The sequence below is a fragment of the Neolamprologus brichardi genome, chromosome 16, assembly GCF_056152115.1.
Source record: "Neolamprologus brichardi isolate AB-2024 chromosome 16, ASM5615211v1, whole genome shotgun sequence".
Classification (NCBI taxonomy): Eukaryota; Metazoa; Chordata; class Actinopteri; order Cichliformes; family Cichlidae; genus Neolamprologus; species Neolamprologus brichardi.
The window spans coordinates 31,509,869-31,527,589 of NC_142119.1; the positions used below are offsets into that span (position 1 = coordinate 31,509,869).

At 44.4% G+C, this 17,721-nt stretch overlaps 1 protein-coding gene across 1 annotated transcript; it reads right to left on the reverse strand.

The window, feature by feature from the left end:
- Positions 1–268: 268 nt before the first annotated feature.
- inhbb (inhibin subunit beta B) lies at positions 269–10,326 on the reverse strand. The gene is made up of 2 exons (XM_006799120.3): positions 9,400–10,326; positions 269–2,957 (listed from the first exon to the last, which is right to left on the reverse strand). The coding sequence occupies exons 1-2, from the start codon at positions 9,785–9,787 to the stop codon at positions 2,131–2,133; spliced, it is 1,215 nt and encodes a 404-aa protein (XP_006799183.2). The 5' UTR covers positions 9,788–10,326; the 3' UTR covers positions 269–2,130.
- Positions 10,327–17,721: the final 7,395 nt, after the last annotated feature.

A 17,721-nucleotide genomic window follows, 5' to 3' on the forward strand; every position in this document is an offset into this window, starting at 1 on the left:
AGATTGAAATGTGCTCATGTTTTTCTTGCAACTTCAGCCTCACCCTTTTGTTTAGGTGGATATCAGCCTAAAGCACAGAAAAGACTAAAGTACAAACCCAACACTTTCACCCAGGGGTGGAGCCAGAGGGGGCCACCCGTTACCAACAACAGTGAAGTCAGTTACGGGGCCACACACACACACGCACACACACACACACACATCATAGAACTGTTACATCTAGAGTGTTTTTAGCGAAACATTTAGGTGAAGAGGTTTTTCTACAGGAAGAGTTTTTTCTTTTATTACTTTGAATTTTCAGAATAAAGTTGGAATGTGGAGGAAAAAAAAACATCTGGTCCATCAAATCAAAATTACTATTTTGACTCTATTCTCATCATTTCAACTTTTTTTCTTGACATTTTGACTTTATTTTTGAATTTTACCTTATGACTGGTCCCAATGCTCCTTAGCAGATTTAACAGCAACAACAAGAACAACAACAGCAACAATAGTAGTAGTAGTAATAATAATAATAATAATAATAATAATAATAATAATAAAATATATTATGAATGTTGTCATTAGGCAAAAACAGTCACACTTAAAACATGATGCAGAAAGGAAGTTAAAGTTACAAAATATTTAAGAAAACATTTTATTTTACATAAACTGTACAGATGACATTTACTGGACTAAATGTTTCTTAGACAGGAACTAAAATAGCTTTTCTTATTAAATAGAAAACTGGAACAAAAAATAGAATTAAAGATGAAAAATGAAATGTTGCTCATTGTACAAAACAGAGAATGAAAATAGAGCTAAGACAGGAGAATCAAATGTCGTACCCTGATGCGGTGGTAGGCCTTTTACAAATGATCACAAACGGTATTTTACACAGTGACTCGGCTGCCTTGCCGTCCGAGCACTACAGCTAAAATCGTGGCCTCTTTGGTTCCATTAATTAGTTAAAATACATCTGAAACAAAATTCAAATTTACTTCTATAAAAATAACTTTTCAATGGCAGTTTTTGTTTCGCTAAATCCGCAACTTTTCAGTGCAAACGTCACAACAATCATTCGCTTTGGAAAGGAAGCGAAAGATTACATTTCAAGTATTGATAAAGAGTTGAGGACTGAACAGAGAAAGAAGAAGAAGAGAAAGAGAGGGGGAGAGGATTCAGTCTAATAGCATGTTGAGTATGGGTATAGGTTACTATACATTGCATAGCTCATGTGGCACTTATTCAGCGATAGGACAGGACACTCAGTACCCCTTGGAAGGCATTTATTTATACAAGTGCTATTCAGGGTGTGCATTTCAGTTTCTGCAAGTGCTGCACTGCACTGTGGTGACCCACTGGGCCAAAACGAGAGTCTCCAAGTCTGCAGACTGGCTTCTGCTGAGCCTCAGGGGGAAGGAGAAAGCAGTTCTCTCTCTGTCAACACAAGAGTGACGGCCACAATAACGCCAGCAGTGGCGGCTGCAGAGGTGGCGGTGGGGGCCCAGTGGAGGACTTTGTTCTGCCGCTGCGCTGCTGTGAAGGCTGTAATCCTGCAAGGCATTAAGCGCTGCCAGTTTAACTCCACCAGAGAGGACAGCCAGACTGAGTCTGTCTGCGTGGCAGGGAAGTGCTGGTGTTCTGAATTGTATAAGCTGATGAACTGTCAGTGCTTTGTAAAAACACAAGTCCGTTATGTGCTCAGAGTACTTCAGAGGGTTGGAGGAGCAGGGCAGGGGGCGTGTGGGCAGTGAAGCCAATCATGTCACTTTCCTTAAGCGCTTGTTTTGTTTTGTTTTAAATCTTCATTTACGAGGAGATGACGGGCCATTATTTTTTAACTAGAAATGGCAAACTAGAGAAAAGTATCATTTGGTGATAAGCGTTCCCTTCTCGTGCCGCCGCTGACCAACGAATGGGCAGAATGCGGGCGGCAAGCGTGTCGCTCACTCTGATAAATACACACGCCTGTGCTGACACGTGCAAACACACGTGGACACAACAGTGATACTTGCTTTTGCTAGATGGTACCAGTGTGTGTTGCTTGCACATACAGTAGGTATAGATATATATGTGTACCGTACAATAACATCCTGTTTGTACAAAAGGCCTTCCTGACAGTCCAGATAATGACGGGCCAGTGTGGACTCAGGCGCAGCCACACTCGTCCACGATCATGTTGGGCACGTCCCTCTTGATGATGTTGTATTCATCGTCAAAGTAGAGCAAAGACATAGTACTGAGCTTGGTGGGGATACAGCAGGAGTTTACTGAGCCCGGGCTCATCCCCCGCATGCGGTACTGATTAACTACCGCAGTGTGGAAGGATGAAGCTGAGCCCGGCACGCCTGCCATGTAGGCCGGACAGCTGCCCTCACAGTAGTTACCGTAATAACCTGCTGGTGCAATGATCCAGTCGTTCCAGCCAATAAGCCGGAAGTCTATGTAGAACTGCTGTCGACAACACAAGCCCCCGCTGGTGCCATCACAGTCAAGCCCCCGCTTTCTAATGCGGTGCTTTCCATCCAGCTGTCGTGCACGCACCACCAGGAAGGGCCGGTGGGATGGGTCGCCGGGATCCACCAGAACAGGAGCCACTCCAGCTGTCTCACAGTCCTCACAGTGGATCTCCAGGTCCTGTCTCCGGCTGCCCTTCCCAAACACTGCCCGTACCGCCTCAGATAGCGGGAACGTATGCCAGCCACTGCGCTTCAGATCCACCCGCTTCTCCACCAGAACCCAGCGACCTGTTCCCCCTCCGCCGCCTCCACCTCCTGGGCTTCCTTCCATTCCGCTGAAGGCCGTGGCCTCCTTGTAGTGGATCTTGACCGTCACTTTCCTCCTGATGCCCTTCTGAGGACCACCTGGAAGTATACGGAAATACAGCCACATGTTGGCCTGGGACACGTACAGGTTCTGGTTTCCCTCGTTGGAGATGAGGAAGTACAGGTTGGATTTGGAGGGTGTTTGTTCATCTGTTAGCAAGAGAATAAACAGAAGAATTTATTACACAGAGGTAGAATTTTTAAGAAGGTAGACGACAGTCTCTTTTAGTCAGTTCAGTGTGCAAAAACAAAAATGTCTGACTCAAATCATAGGATCCAAAGCTGAGGACGTTTCAGCAGCATTATATTGTTTTCAGTTTGCTCAGTGCTTATGAAAATGCTTCAGCAGTTATCACACGGCTGTAGTTTGTAATTTCAGTAAGTGATATCACATCTGATCCAAGAGAGATAGGCGGACATGTGACAGCTTAATCATCTTCTCGACAATTGAGCATGGGTTGTTGAAAGCCATGACAGGCTGGGAGGTCTTTGTTGTGCTTAAACCAAGCGCACTTCTGTGGCTCCAGGAGAAAGGTTACTGACCTATAGACTGTTTTCTACGCTCACACAAACACACAAACAGAGAAAGCCCCTGAGAAGGGCACAGCTTTGTTTCCACAGATCTGTTTTCCCCTTGTTTTCTCTGTTAACTCTCAATGACTGCATCAGGTGACCTCTGTGGTAGCTCCTGATAGGCCAGCGGTAACAGGCCAGTTCTGGGATCAGGCCCAGTTGGCTTTAGGTCCATTTTTGTAAGTGACAGGACCAAAAAGAAAAGAGAGCGAAAGAAGGAAAAAGGGAGGAGGAAGATGAAGGGAAGGAGGAAGGATAGAAGTGGAAAAGTTGGGAGGGTGGCGGGCATGGCTAACGCCTGCGGGGGGTTCACTGAGTTCGCTGTTCGTGCCCAACCCGAGCCCCGCCTCCCACCCTATGCTACCCCTTTGCACCTCCTTCCAGCGGGAGCACCCTGAGAGTGACAGCACAAAGCCCTGTGTGAGGCAGTGGGAGAGCGCCGCGCTGCAGCCCGCCATTGAAACGCGTGGCGTTCCAGCAAAAAGCATGATGAGGCAAAAATAAAAGCCATTTACATGACACTGGCCACTTTCTACAGCAGCACAATGAAGAGATCCTGGGTGTCTAAAGGTGGCGCTGGGCTCTCTCTGGCACTACTGTTTTTTTCAGCCCAATGATGTCTTCCAAATTACCCTGAGGTAACTAGAAAGGTTTCTGTTTCAGGAGATTTGCCACAATGTGCTCATGCAGAGCTCTGAAAGCAGCTAAATTACTTTGTTTGCCCACTGATTAGTGTGTGTCAGTGTCAACAGGTGGCCACCAAAGACGGGCCTCCTCTTTAAAGCGCCTGGTGCCTTTTCCTCCATTAAAGTGCAGCTTTACCTCCACACAGGGGCCTGTTCAGACCAGCTCTCCACTCTCTAGTACGTCAGCTGGTTGCTCACACAAACCCACCCACCCCCACGGTAAGCAACTCTCCACACATCAGCCTGTGGCTAAAATATGACGGTGCACAACGAGCACACGCTCAAGTCGACGCAAAGCCAGCACTGTGAAGGAATCAGCTGAACAGCAGCTCATGCAAAGACCCCTCAGGGCTACAAGTAACTAACCTCGCCTCAGTCATCACCGTACGTGCCTTGACAGCTCTGAGCTCAGAGAGAGAGACGGCATCGCACAGTGACGGGCTGCAAAATAAGACGTCTGTTTGATCATGTCCCATTTTGATTCCAGGCCAACCTATTCCCAAAAGAGATGGAATTCAGGTGTAGTTAACCATCCGAGATCAAGTCATTGCTGATATTGAGAAGTAAACCTAAACCATAACCCACCAACATAAAACCTTACACCAACATAACCCTAACACTGTATTCTTATTTTCCTGTCAGACAGTATTAACCTTCCGAAATGCAAGGTAGTAACCCAAACCCCACAGTTTGGAGAAAGGTAAAAATGTGCTTTTTCTTTTTTTTAATTTGGAAAAAACAAAGCATGACTATTCTTCAGTGTGTGTAATTTGGAATTATATTTCAATTATATTTATTTTAAATAAATAAATAATTTGATTGCTGGGGTGAGAATTAGGGTTAGGGTTGGGGTCATCACTGATGATGGGTAACCCTCTGGGGTCTGAGGTCCAAGTCATCATTGGTGATAACCCTAACCCCTATGTTTTACAGAGGAATAATGAGACGTTAGAGAGACTCTTCTGGGGAAAATGTAAATAGTTTTTCGTGTGTTTGAGTTACAATTGTTTTTTTTTTCTCCCTTAACTGACAAAACTTCAGAGAACATTTGAAAATAAAACTTGTGTTTGTTATACAAGTATTGTTACAGTTTTTTTTTGAATAAATAACTTAATTACATAATCAAACCATACGGTAGTATGACTAAAGAACAACTAAACAATGGGAGAGGGAAGAGAAGGGTTATAAAGGTTTGGGACAGAGAAAGAGAAGGGATTAAAGGTTAGGATGTAAACGGGGCTAGGGACAAGTTGGGAAAAGTATGCACAGAGGGGTTTAGGTTTAGGAGTATTCAGAGGTCACATTTGAAATCTTTTGCCAAAACAGTTTGAGGAATTTATACACGCTGGATATCACTGAGCTGCTTTTATGCTGTAGCTGCTCAGGATCTGCAGTAAGGCTGTGACTAAGCTTTAATTTCATTACTCATGAATCTGTCTTTAAATTGGTTTATCAAATTTCCCAGAGTGATATGATCAAATCCCAATCTAAGACATTTTCCCAAGATTCGCCAATAATCTTCAAAACTGAGATAAACATGGTTAAGTACTAAATTATTAACGTTTTTGTGCCAGTTAGTTCGTGTTTAAATTAAATTTTGACGTTCTGCCTCAAATGGAGAAACACTAGGTAATAAAACTGATGCATAAAATCATAAATAAACCGATTTTCTGAGCACAACGGTCCTATTTTTTAACTTCTTAACTAGGGGTGGACAAGAAAATGATAAAAATAATGATAATAATGTTTCCTTAATCACAATCTGAAATATGGTTAAAATAAAATTGATAAAAAAGCAGCTAATCTTTGAGCTACTCTTGCCGTACACAGCAGTATGACAGGAGTGTGAGTGACATGAAAGAGAAAATGACAAACGTTAACAAAAACAGCGTCATCGACGCAGACATCGGGCGTTTTCCACTAGAACATCCGAGGATTTCGGTGGTGTGTGAAGATATGTTGGCCATTTCAAATCTGACAAAGAAGCAGAGCAGCATGCGCCACAAACTGTTCCCACAAAAGCAGGCAACACCATGAATCATTTATACAATCTGAAGCAGTGGCATCAGTCAAAATGCACACACAATCCAAGACTGTATACACACCAGGACTCTTTCTCTGTGTAACATGCTTTTACAGCAAAAGCCAAAGAGTGTGACACAGTGACATCACGAATGCATTACATTGTAAGACATTACGGCAGCAAGCAGAGTGGAAAATGTTGAATTTAAGCAGCGGATCCTTGTTATCTGGCTCCCTGATCATAATCATTTAATATCTATTCATTAATATGTATTAATATCTATTATATTTTATATAATAGCCTCATATCTACCCTTTGGAGTGAACAGAAACCTTTAGGCTTCACAGAAATAGTGATTTGTTTTGTATCATAATATAGATAGATTTTAACTGATATGAAAAATAAATGATCTTGATATGATTTTTTTTCCATATCCAGCCCTACTTTTAACAGCTACCTGGGTTATGGTTATATGAACTTATTTTGATCGAAGTTTCACTCATTTGCATAGTTAGAGGGAAATAAAACTCACAGAAAAACTGCAAAAAACTGCATTTTGACAGAGCTGATCTGAAAGGTCATGTCTTCTAGTTTCTGAAGTAGCTAAAATGCCACCAACCCCTAACCCTGGTTGCCCTGTGACCTTGTGGATGGTAAAAGGTTAAAATCCACAGGAAAAATCTGCAATGTCACGACAACTGGCAGGTTTAATCTGCCACTACAAAGGCATGAATGGACTTCTGCTTGATAGGAAAGGTTTTCAAGTGCTGAAATAAGCCTGAAACCACAGCGTCTAACGTAGCTTCTACCTATAGACAGGTGGCATATGTATGATTCTCTGAGTGGAGCCCTAACAATCATTCCTTCAGCGTCATGGACCATATAGATCCTCGTGTTGTAAGAGCATACATCTGAACACCGCATGACTTATTTCAGCTGAGGTTCTTTAGGAGGAATGAACTGTTCTTTTCATGCTGTGTTACAAGCAGTTCGAGCTGGCCTGGACACGCCTCGCCTGACCCCACAGTGGAAAAACGTTGTTAGTGATTATCAGCAGGCAGGACACCTGGGTGGGCTGTTTCAGCGTGTCTCCACCTGCGCTGCCGAGCCAGGGAAGAGGCTGTGGATGGAGGCAGGCAAGTAGGCAGGTAGATAGAAAGCTTCAGAGCTCATTACTCAAAGATGCTGTCGACAAGACCACACGGCATGGTTCTGACGTGACATGTGGCCGCCACCCCTCAGGCCTCAGCTCTCAAGGAATTCCACACAGACCGAGGAGGTGTGGACGTGAGACTCTGGACTCTTGAACAGAGGTTAAAGCCACAAATGTGCTGGACCTGCTGCTGTTAAAGCTTTACCACAGAGGAATTTTTAATCACTGTGCATAAATCATTTATTGGATCAGGAGCTATACAGTAGCAGCCGATCCCACTGACTGAAACACACCCCGCTGAGTGAATGTGGAAAATGGCTGGAGCAGGTCCAGGAGTGCCATGACTGACAGCTCCTCATGAAAGAGCAGTGTCCTGCAGTAAACCTGCCAACCTGATCCTGTGGAGGAACTACTTAGTGACCTCCCATAATGAAGTCTTAATTCTGAGTTTTGGACCACTTGTCACAAGTTCACTGGGTCCAAGCAGTGGCAGCGAGCAATCGAGAAGCGCCCATCTGAACTTCTCCATCCAGCGCTTTCTCTCTCGCCCTCCCGTCTTCTCTGTCCGTGTTCCCCGCTTCGCTCCTGTGGATACGGGACACCGAATCCCTCAGTGAGGGCCCACGGGAGCATGTCAGGGGAGAAGAGAGATTGGCATCCTCTCCCTCACCTGCCCGAGGCCACTTGGCAGACTCTGTACCACTGTGCTACCGGAGATAAGGCACCGCGGTTAACCCTGCGCTGACGGGACACAAGCTGACCCCACAGAAAAACAAAGCACACAAACACCTATCAGCATCCATTTACTGGCTCTCTGTTGGCTAAACAGATGCCAACTTCACCCCCCATCTCGCCTTGTTCTAAAACAACAATTCAGGCTTCCTCATCTTTGGGGAGGGACAAACTCCCCTGGCTTCAGAGCATTCTGGAGACCTCGCCTCTAAACCGTGCCCTGGCTGGCAGCATCCGATCTGGGGGGCCTCGAGCCAGCTGGCCGGGAGGCAGACGGGGTCTAGGGAGCAGGGACCCGAGCCAGCTCCATGGTACAATGCCACACAAAGGCTCAAAGGTGTGAGGAAGAATAGAGCGAGGAAAAACACAGAAGTAGAAGAAGAAGCAGCAGCAAAGGAGCCCAGCGAACCTTTAAAGCTTTGCAACGCTGCAATATGGGCACACACACAGACACACTAACAGCACCAACAGTCCCATCACCTCATCCAACCCAGCATGGACTCAGATGTCTCATACATTATTCTGAGCAATTTCTTTTGTTTTCGCTGCTGTTTTTCTTCTCCATGTTGACATGATGTGAACACACAGAGCTCTTATAATAATTGCCCGGCCTTTGTTGCCTTGTCATGAGGGCGCTCAGATCATTCCCAATGGAAGGCAGGAGCTCACAGTCCATTCAGGCTAATTGTAGCTACAGAGCCAATGGGAAACCTGTGTGTGTGTGTGTACAAAGCATCTTATTTTTGTGAGTTTAATTTTATGTTTCCTTTCTCTTAAACTAACAGTTTGTGCTGGAGACGTGGTACTCACAGCACCAAGTGATAATTATTCCATTCTGTCGATGATTTTGTTGTGTATATGTGTGTGTGTGTGTTTTTGAGGCTGTGTGTCAGGGTGTGTGCGCGCACAGGAGGGTGTGTGTGTGTCTCTTTAGACTTCTGAGAATTAGTTAGATACACATTCTTAGAGGAAGGGATAAATGGCCAATTGAGGGACTTTGTCCGTATTTAAAAGAGGGCTTTATACATTGGAGTATTGAGTGTGAGCTCAGCTTTGAGATGAAACTGGATTCAGAGGTGCTTTTTTTTTTATCCCCTAGACAACACAGGGGGGTAATTTAAGGACTCTGTCTTTGGTTTCATTTCTTCTTGATTTCCAGAACAGGAGGATTTAAATCAGCAGCCAGTGTGACGTAATAAGATGATGAAAAAATGATGGCTGCACCAGATTCCGTGTTTATGGCTGTTTGTTGTGGCTGCCTCTGCCGCTTAATATATATATATATATATATATATATATATATACACCTGCTAAGGATTGTCAGGTATTAACTCACCTGGTGCCATGCTGCCTGTTAAGACTCAAAGGGTGAAAGAGTTCAGGCAAGGGTCGAATTAGACATGTGCAGTGAATTATTGATTGTACCTGATTCTGCGAAGCTGATGATCTCAGATGTCTCCGCCTGAACCTCGTTGTTGAAGGCAGCCTGCCCGTCGAAGCTGGGGATCTCCACCCGGCCGTCCTCTCGTACTTTGCCGGCGTGCAGTCTCCTCAGCGCCGTCACCATCGCAGCCTTCGGGATGGGATGGGTGATGTTGGGTCTCTCTCTCATCTGTAGCCGGTTCAGTATGTGCCTCTTTACCGCCTCCAGGAAATCTATGTTCATGCGCTCCGACTGATCCGGCCCCCTGAAGCCGCAGGACGCGCACGACTCCTGGGGTGAGCTTTGAGTCTCTGTCCCGGTCACCAAGCTGCAGCGCACGCACAGCACGCACGCAACTAAACAAGACAGTGCCACACTATAAAAGCTCATTTTAAAAGTTTATTCTACAGTCCCAACGCTACGAAAGAAATGGTGAATCTTTTAAAAATGCACACCGAAATTTAAGCGACTTTTCATTTACTAAAGTTCCGGGAGAAATCATCCAGTGAATAAATCCACTGAGCATGTGTTTGTATTCCAGGAGACTAAACGATTCCAGTCATTGTGCTTCCAGCTCGTTATCCAACAACAAAATAAAAGTTCATCTCTGTAACTGAGAGGCGCGCACGACAGTTCTGATTGTTGATGCGCTTCTGTCAAACCACGCTGCGTTCAGACGCGTAATCTGCCAAAACAAAAGAGCACAAGTGTGAATAAAACCCCGTACAGGCGGCTCCTCTCCATTCAAGCAGCCTGCGGAGACTCCTGTCCCGCAGCTTCAAGCAGAACGCGAGCGCTCCGTGAGTCCCGAGTCTTTTTGTGTGCGCGCCGTGCGCGGGTGAGGGTGGCAAGCTCCCGTGCGTCCTGCAAGATTATGCTCAGTGAGACCCTTTCCTCTCTTTGCAATCACAACAACAGGGGCTCCGCACACCCAAAGTTTTTATACAGGAATTCGTACACCACGTGGGGATTTCCACCAACAGCGCGCAAGGGATTATTACTACGTCTAAAGATCCACGACTGTGGGACATGGTTTTATTATGGTAACACGGAGGCCCCGGAGCGGTTGCATAATTCTTTTTTCTCCCTCGGGTCTTGGCAATATTTGACTTACAGCCTTCAGTGTGGGTGATCACCTGATATCCAAATGTAGGAAATTTTATAACGGCCCCTTTAGCGGAGGTACCGCGCACAGTCAGACCCCCGAAATGAGTCATTTAAATTATTACTTTCTAAAGATTTTTAAACGTTTTAGATTTAAAGCATCAAACTTGTGTTTCCACACAGGATTCGAACTTCACACAGATTACAGCCCATACAGAACCCTTTTCAGTATCTTTAATTCGTTCACTTGTGTTTGTGAGCTATAGAAAAAATAATAGTTTTAATCAGATTCATTAGAGACTGAATTTATATTTCACTGCAACCTTTAAAAAAAGGTGGATGGAACCATAAATGAAATCAGGAACTTCGCAGGGCTGGTAACCACACAAATTATCAGACAAACAGCGCCATCTACCGACAGAAAGACCTCATTACACACTGCTGCTATACACAAACAGAAAGAGACGCTCCTAAATTTAGGACTATCTCACAATTCCCAGTAAATGAATGACAAGGAGCTCTCTGGAGAGTTCTGTGATAAAATCCATAGTTGAGTTATCTTCTCCTCGCCTTCCTTTGAGTATTTCTAGGAGAAAAGTGGACTCAGTAAGTATGACATGCCTGCTGCCAGTGTACCAGTGACCAATGAAAGTCAAGTGAGTTTAAGTATTATCGAAATGCCTGTTTGGCCCTACAGCTGTCAATGCATGTATGTAGAATAGTTCTAGTCATCTAGTCATCTGCAGCCTCAATAGCAAACTAGGGTGTCCTCTCGGCCATCATCCAGAATACCTACCCTACCATCCTAAAAGTTTATACTTCCGTTTAAATGAGGGATTCTCTAGAATTTCAATTGCATGTTACTGAGCATCACACTAATCTGTGTGATGCTTCCATATAGTCTATGATCTTTCTGGAGCCTCGGCCTCAAAATATGTGGAATTCTACTCCAACAAAACATGGCGGATACTTTGGAGCATAGAGACTGAAACCAATGAGTGACATCACAGCGGCTGTACAGTCCATGAGCAACACACAAGGAAACACACTGCCATGTCTGATGCAAGAAAAACTATACCCACTGGCAGAACTCCAGGAAAAACACCAGGCACTGCTCTTTGCTTGATACGCCCACTGTTGCAGTGATGCATGGTGGAGGCAGCATCATGCTGTGGAGGCATTCCTCAACTAGTAGATATGGTTGCTAGGGTGATTTCAGCCAAGCATATCCACAGTTTGAAGGTTAGATGTTCAACAGCGATTTCTCCAGGGACAGGAGACTCCCCATCCAGCCCAACCAAGCTTGAGATGATCTTCTAGGAAGACTGGGAAAAACTTCCCAAATCCAAGAGTCTGTACACACTCAACCAAGATGTCCACAATGTAATTGCTGTCAAACAGGCTTTGAAAAAACTAAGAGTCTGAATATCACATCTGAAATTTTAGCTTTTAATGCTGAATGCATTAAAAAAATATGTAAACTGGATTTTTAAAAATGTAATCTGTTTTTTTTTTAAATATAATGATTAAATGTAATAATCCATTTGCAAAGGGATGTTATAATACTTATAACACTTGATATTTTATACTTCACTCTTTTGGTAATAACCTCTCGATTTAACTACATAAGAAGAAAACATCAGTGTTGGATTGCTTTCATTGGGTCTTTAGAACTACAATCCCCAAAGGAAAAGGCACCTGCTGCTCTAAATGAGGGCCAGTATGTTGGACAGCAGTCAGATTAGACTGTGCAGCCTTTAAGTTCCAGTAAGAGTGCCTGTTGTAGTTTTCAGAAGCGTCTGTGTGTCATGTGTGGAGCAGCAATGTAGGTCAATAGGTCAAAAGAAATGAAGAGCAGCAGCAGCGGCGGCGATGGATTAGAGCAGCCTGGTCTGCAGCATAATAGCTGATTAAGTTACTCTCCTTTTTATTTTTTTTATTTTTTTTGCCTGTCCCATTTGGTTCTTTAGCCGTCAGAATTGTTGTCTGAAGACCAACAAGGATACCCAATGGATTTACTTTGCCAAATGGATCATCACGGCCTTGCTGTATTGGTCCATTTGATCGACCTTTGTTGTTATTGTTTATTTTATTTTATTTTCAGTTGTTACAGACGGGACAGACATGACTGAGGGATAGGAAAGGGAGAAAGAAAGAGGAAGGAAAAGAAAAACAGAAGGGGAGAGGGACAGTGAGAAAGGGCACTTAAAAAGAGAAAGAGAAAAAAATCTCCTGGATCACCTGTTGAGAGAAAAAGAAGAGAAAACAAGCAAAAAAAACAGAGCAACATACTAAACACAACACCATCACGTTAATCTAGCTAAGTGTAAACAGCAGTAAATACTAAATATTCAATGTTGTTGTGTAGCAAGCAGGACCGACAGCGCATAATGTGCTTGGAAATAGCAGCCAACAGAGGTGTAGTTTATGTCTACGAACAGTGAACACCTGTGTGCACACCTGTGTGGATCAGCGCGCTTGTATTCAAAAGGTTTCCCCATGTAATGGTCTGCTAGAGGATGTAGAGAGCCATAGCCCCGCCCCCAGGGCATGAAGCAGGCATGGAGGAGATCCAGGCTCCAGACATCCAGAGGCACCAGAGTGTGAGAGCCCAAGGAGGACCACCGGAGGGGCATCCGTGCCACCTTCATGGGAAGAGCTGAGGATCCCCAGACGAGGGGTCACCCAGTAGCCACGGAGCAGAAGCCAGAGGGGGCTGCAGTGGCGTGCCCGCCAGCTGTGCCGGCAGCCAGCTGTGCCAGAGTGAACCAAGCCGCTGGCCCAGAGGCCGGAGGCCCGAGGGCCCCCTTTGCCCCAGGAAGAGGCCTGACCGAGCAACAGGCGCCAGGCCCCGCCAAGTAGTCACCGGGAGTGAGCTGGTACATACCTGAGCGCCCAGGCCCGGACACCAAGAACCACCAACGCACCGACCCCTGAGGGCATCAGTCACTGGCAGGGAGTGTGGTGAGGGGAGATAGGCCTCCACACTTGGAGGGCCTGGGAGTTCCCAGAGAGGTGGAGTGTAAGACCCAACCTGACATATAGACACAGACAAACAGGCACACACAGACACAAACATGCATTCCCACCCTCATGCACACATATACAAATACTCAGCACTCACTCAACGCAGGGATAGACATACATGGACACTGTACACACAATCGCACTCCCCAAACAAACTCTATACCCCAGGTCCAGGTACCCTCACCCCTGGAGGGGGAAACGGCACCTAGACCAGGAGATGTTACCTTTTCCCCCGGGGTGGAGGCAAGCAGACCGCCCCAGGCTCCGCAGCAGCAGGGAGGCCCCGCATCCCAGATCCCAATCGGACGGCCAACACCTCCTCCCAGCCCCCCCGTGCTGATGGCCAGCAGAGAACAGGGGTGTGCGATCTTTTGGTAATAACCTCTCAATTTAACTACATAAGAAGAAAACATCAGTGTTGGATTGCTTTCATCGGGTCTTTAGAACTACAATCCCCAAAGGAAAAGGCCCCTGCTGCTCTATATGAGGGCCAGTATGTTGGACAGCAGTCAGATTAGACTGTGCAGCCTTTAAGTTCCAGTAAGAGTGCCTGTTGTAGTTTTCGGAAGCGTCTGTGTGTCATGTGTGGAGCAGCAATGTAGGTCAATAGGTCAAAAGAAATGAAGAGCAGCAGCAGCGGCGGCGATGGATTAGAGCAGCCTGGTCTGCAGCATAATAGCTGATTAAGTTACTCTCCTACAGGTGTACTCACGCAAAGCCAGAGTAATCCCAGAACAGATGTACTTCAGAGAGAAAATAAAAGTTGGATCAATAAAGGTCCACATAAACTCTATTTAGCATTTTATTAATGCTCAGATTCTAGGCAGACCCAGTGTTCAAATTCACTGAACTTCTCGGTAAAATCAAGTGGAAATCCAAAGTTTCTGAGGTTTACATTCTGACTTCCCTTTTTTTTTTTGGTAAACTCAGCCTGAAGTCCACAGATATTTTTCAAAAATATGTAACTTTTCATTTTTAAAGATTGGGTTTTAGCAAGCCTCAAACATGAGGATTTGTTGCACTTTACAGGGACAATTTACAGAAGTGGATTAAGAAAAATATTTGAAGCCTTGGCATTTCTAACAGGACATTCTGGGGAAAAAGAGGGTCAGCCATGAAACATGTTTAAATTTAGAAAGTCATAAAAGTCATAAAAGTTCAGTGCAATAAAGCGCCAATGGTCATATAGAGATCTTTTTAGACATCCAGTAACTCTGAGGCAGTTACATTAAAGTGTTACACATTACTCAAAAGATAAAGCACAGACAGCATACAGTACAAACTACATCAGTTACAGTGAAGGTACGGGAGCCCCTCAGTGACAATATTTGCATCTAATGGAATAAAAACTTCAGATTTTCATGACCTGCTCAATCCCCTTTAAACAGCAGTGAAATCATGATATAAATGACAGTTCTTTTTAAAAACAGACACAACTCTTTTTTTTTTTTTTTAAAGATGAAATCAAACCCATCTGTGAGTCCAAAGGGATTTTTAGTCAGAAGTGAAAACAGACATAGGTAAACAGTTCATCTCCTGGAGCTCGTTGATGGAGTCTATGGAGATGTGGCGCCCTCTTGTGTAGTGTAGCTGACATTACTGTTAGGTGAAAGCATTCGTTGATTGCACTTCAAAACGATTTAGAAGATTGTCAGGCTGGCCTGTGTTCAAATTTCTGAGCAGGTGAAAACATTTCCAAACGGTCACAGCTGTGTGGTCAGTAAGAGGAGCTGATCAGCGGGCAGGTTCAGTGTTTCGAAGTTTTATCACAATTTCCTTTTTGTTTTTGTTAAGTTTGTGTCCTGGCATAAGGACGCACTCAGCACGCTATTATTTTACAACTCACTAATATTCCTCACCGACCTTTAGATGACATTTCTATGTACTTTTGCGATACTTTTTATTTGAATTTTTTTTTTATCCTTTTAGAGAATTTGGTATGACTTTGACACTCTTCAGATATTTGAGTGATCTATAGATCTTCTGTTTCTGTCAAAACTCTTGCCGATCTTCCACATCTGCAGCCCAGATGTTCAGATTTAGTTTGAAAGTAAAGCATGGAGGTAACAAAGAGCCTGACTGTGAGGTCTCCAGTGCAATATGTTGTTCATCAAAGTATTGCACAGTCGCCATTGTCACGGCCAGGCGGATCAGCTGCACGCTGATCAGCACGCTCTATTTCTCTCTCTCTTACTCTCTCTCCTCTTCTCTCTCGCCGGGGTGGAACTCACTGTGGGTTCACGCCCTCGGCGCACGCCCTTGGGAGATGCGACACCTGGGTCTCATTAAGATGATCAGCATTTAAGCCAGGAGGTGACTGTTCGTCGCTGGATCATTGTCTACCACGCGTTAGTGAAGCCAAGCTACTGCAAGTCGAGTTAAGTGTGTTTCCTTTGTGCGTTGTATTTAACCCCGTCTCCCTGTCTACAGAGCTCCCTGAATTTCCCCCCCGTGTGATTCCCAAGTGGCAAGTGTTGGAGTGAGAGCCAGTGATCGTGTGTGTGGATGATCTGAAGAACGTGTGCTTTTCCCCTGGACTTCCCTGGAGCCCCTTTTCCCTCACGCAGCTGTACATAGCACTCCCCCTGCACCTTCTTCACCTACACCTGGTGAATTGTAAATAAATCTTTCTTGTGTGCACCTGAGCCCGGAGTCCTGCGCTTGAGTCCTCCTCCAAACCGTAACAGCCATGTTAAAATAATATAAGCATACTGTAATTCACTCAAACATACGCTCAGTTTACTTTTTGTACTTTTATTAAAACAAAGAAGTTGTTTTGTAAGAAGTTACAGATGGGAATTGTTTAAATGTCCTTTTCATAGAACAGGTAAGAATTTCTGTCATGAAGCTATATTTCTGTAAAAATATGAGAACATAAATGAAACATTTTGGTCATTTTAAAAAGAGCTGTGGGAGAAGCTCAGCTGACGAGCGAATGCAAGAGAGAGCAGATTTCTCCTGTTTTGGCTTCCCTTCATCGGCTTCCTGTTAAATCCAGAATTGAATTCAAAATCCTGCTCCTCACATACAAGGTCTTAAATAATCAGGCCCCATCTTATCTTAATGACCTTGTAGTACCATATCACCCTATTAGAGCACTTCGCTCTCGCTCTGCAGGCCTACTTGTTGTTCCTAGAGTATTTAAAAGTAGAATGGGAGGCAGAGCCTTCAGTTTTCAGGCCCCTCTTCTGTGGAACCAGCTTCCAGTTTGGATTCAGGAGACAGACACTATCTCTACTTTTAAGATTAGGCTTCAAACTTTCCTTTTTGCTAAAGCATATAGTTAGGGCTGGACCAGGTGACCCTGAATCCTCCCTTAGTTATGCTGCAATAGATGTAGGCTGCCGGGGGATTCCCATGATGCATTGAGTTTTTCCTTTCCAGTCACCTTTCTCACTCACTATGTATTAACAGACCTCTCTGTGTTGAATCATATCTGTTATTAACCTCTGTCTCTCTTCCACAGCATGTCTTTTATCCTGTCTTCCTTCTCTCACCCCAACCGGTCGCAGCAGATGGCCCCGCCCCTCCCTGAGCCTGGTTCTGCCGGAGGTTTCTTCCTGTTAAAAGGGAGTTTTTTCTTCCCACTGTCGCCAAAGTGCTGCTCATAGGGGGTCATATGATTGTTGGGTTTTTCTCTGTATCTATGAAGCGCCTTGAGGTGACTTTTGTTGAGATTTGGTGCTATATAAATAAAATTGAATTGAATTGAATTGAACACAATTTCAAACATTTTTTTACTCAAGTAGAAATATTCTTAACTCACTCAGACACACGTTCACCTTTGTTGGCACCACCTGAAGGGAGTTTGTGTATTTTAAATGAGTATTTCTTAGCAGGTTTGCTCATTACAGTTGATTTTTTTTTTTTTATTGTTTGCAAGTGTTCAGTTTTAGATTAGCTGTTCTGTCTCATGTGATGTGTGGTATTGATCGTGGACAGATTTAAGGAGGTCAGAAGAATAAAATAATTTCTCACAACACAAAGAGCTGACTCACTCTTTAGATGTCCTTGCCTCAGTAAGTACCAATGGTAAATACAGACACTCCAAAGCCTCCTGACACTGCAAATACTTATTTTAATGTTAATTAAATAATGCTTATTTTTCATTTATTTCTGTTTTGCTTTGTTTTTCCCCAGTTCATTAGATACCTGAGTATAGCTGTTGCCTATCTGTATGACCACAGTGTACC

Excerpts from the sequence above, each read along its gene's own strand:
- inhbb (XM_006799120.3), bottom strand. The coding sequence starts at position 9,787 with ATGAGCTTTTATAGTGTGGCACTGTCTTGTTTAGTTGCGTGCGTGCTG. Across the intron at positions 2,958-9,399 it reads CATCAGCTTCGCAGAATCAG|ATGAACAAACACCCTCCAAA; the intron begins GTACAATCAATA and ends TCTTGCTAACAG.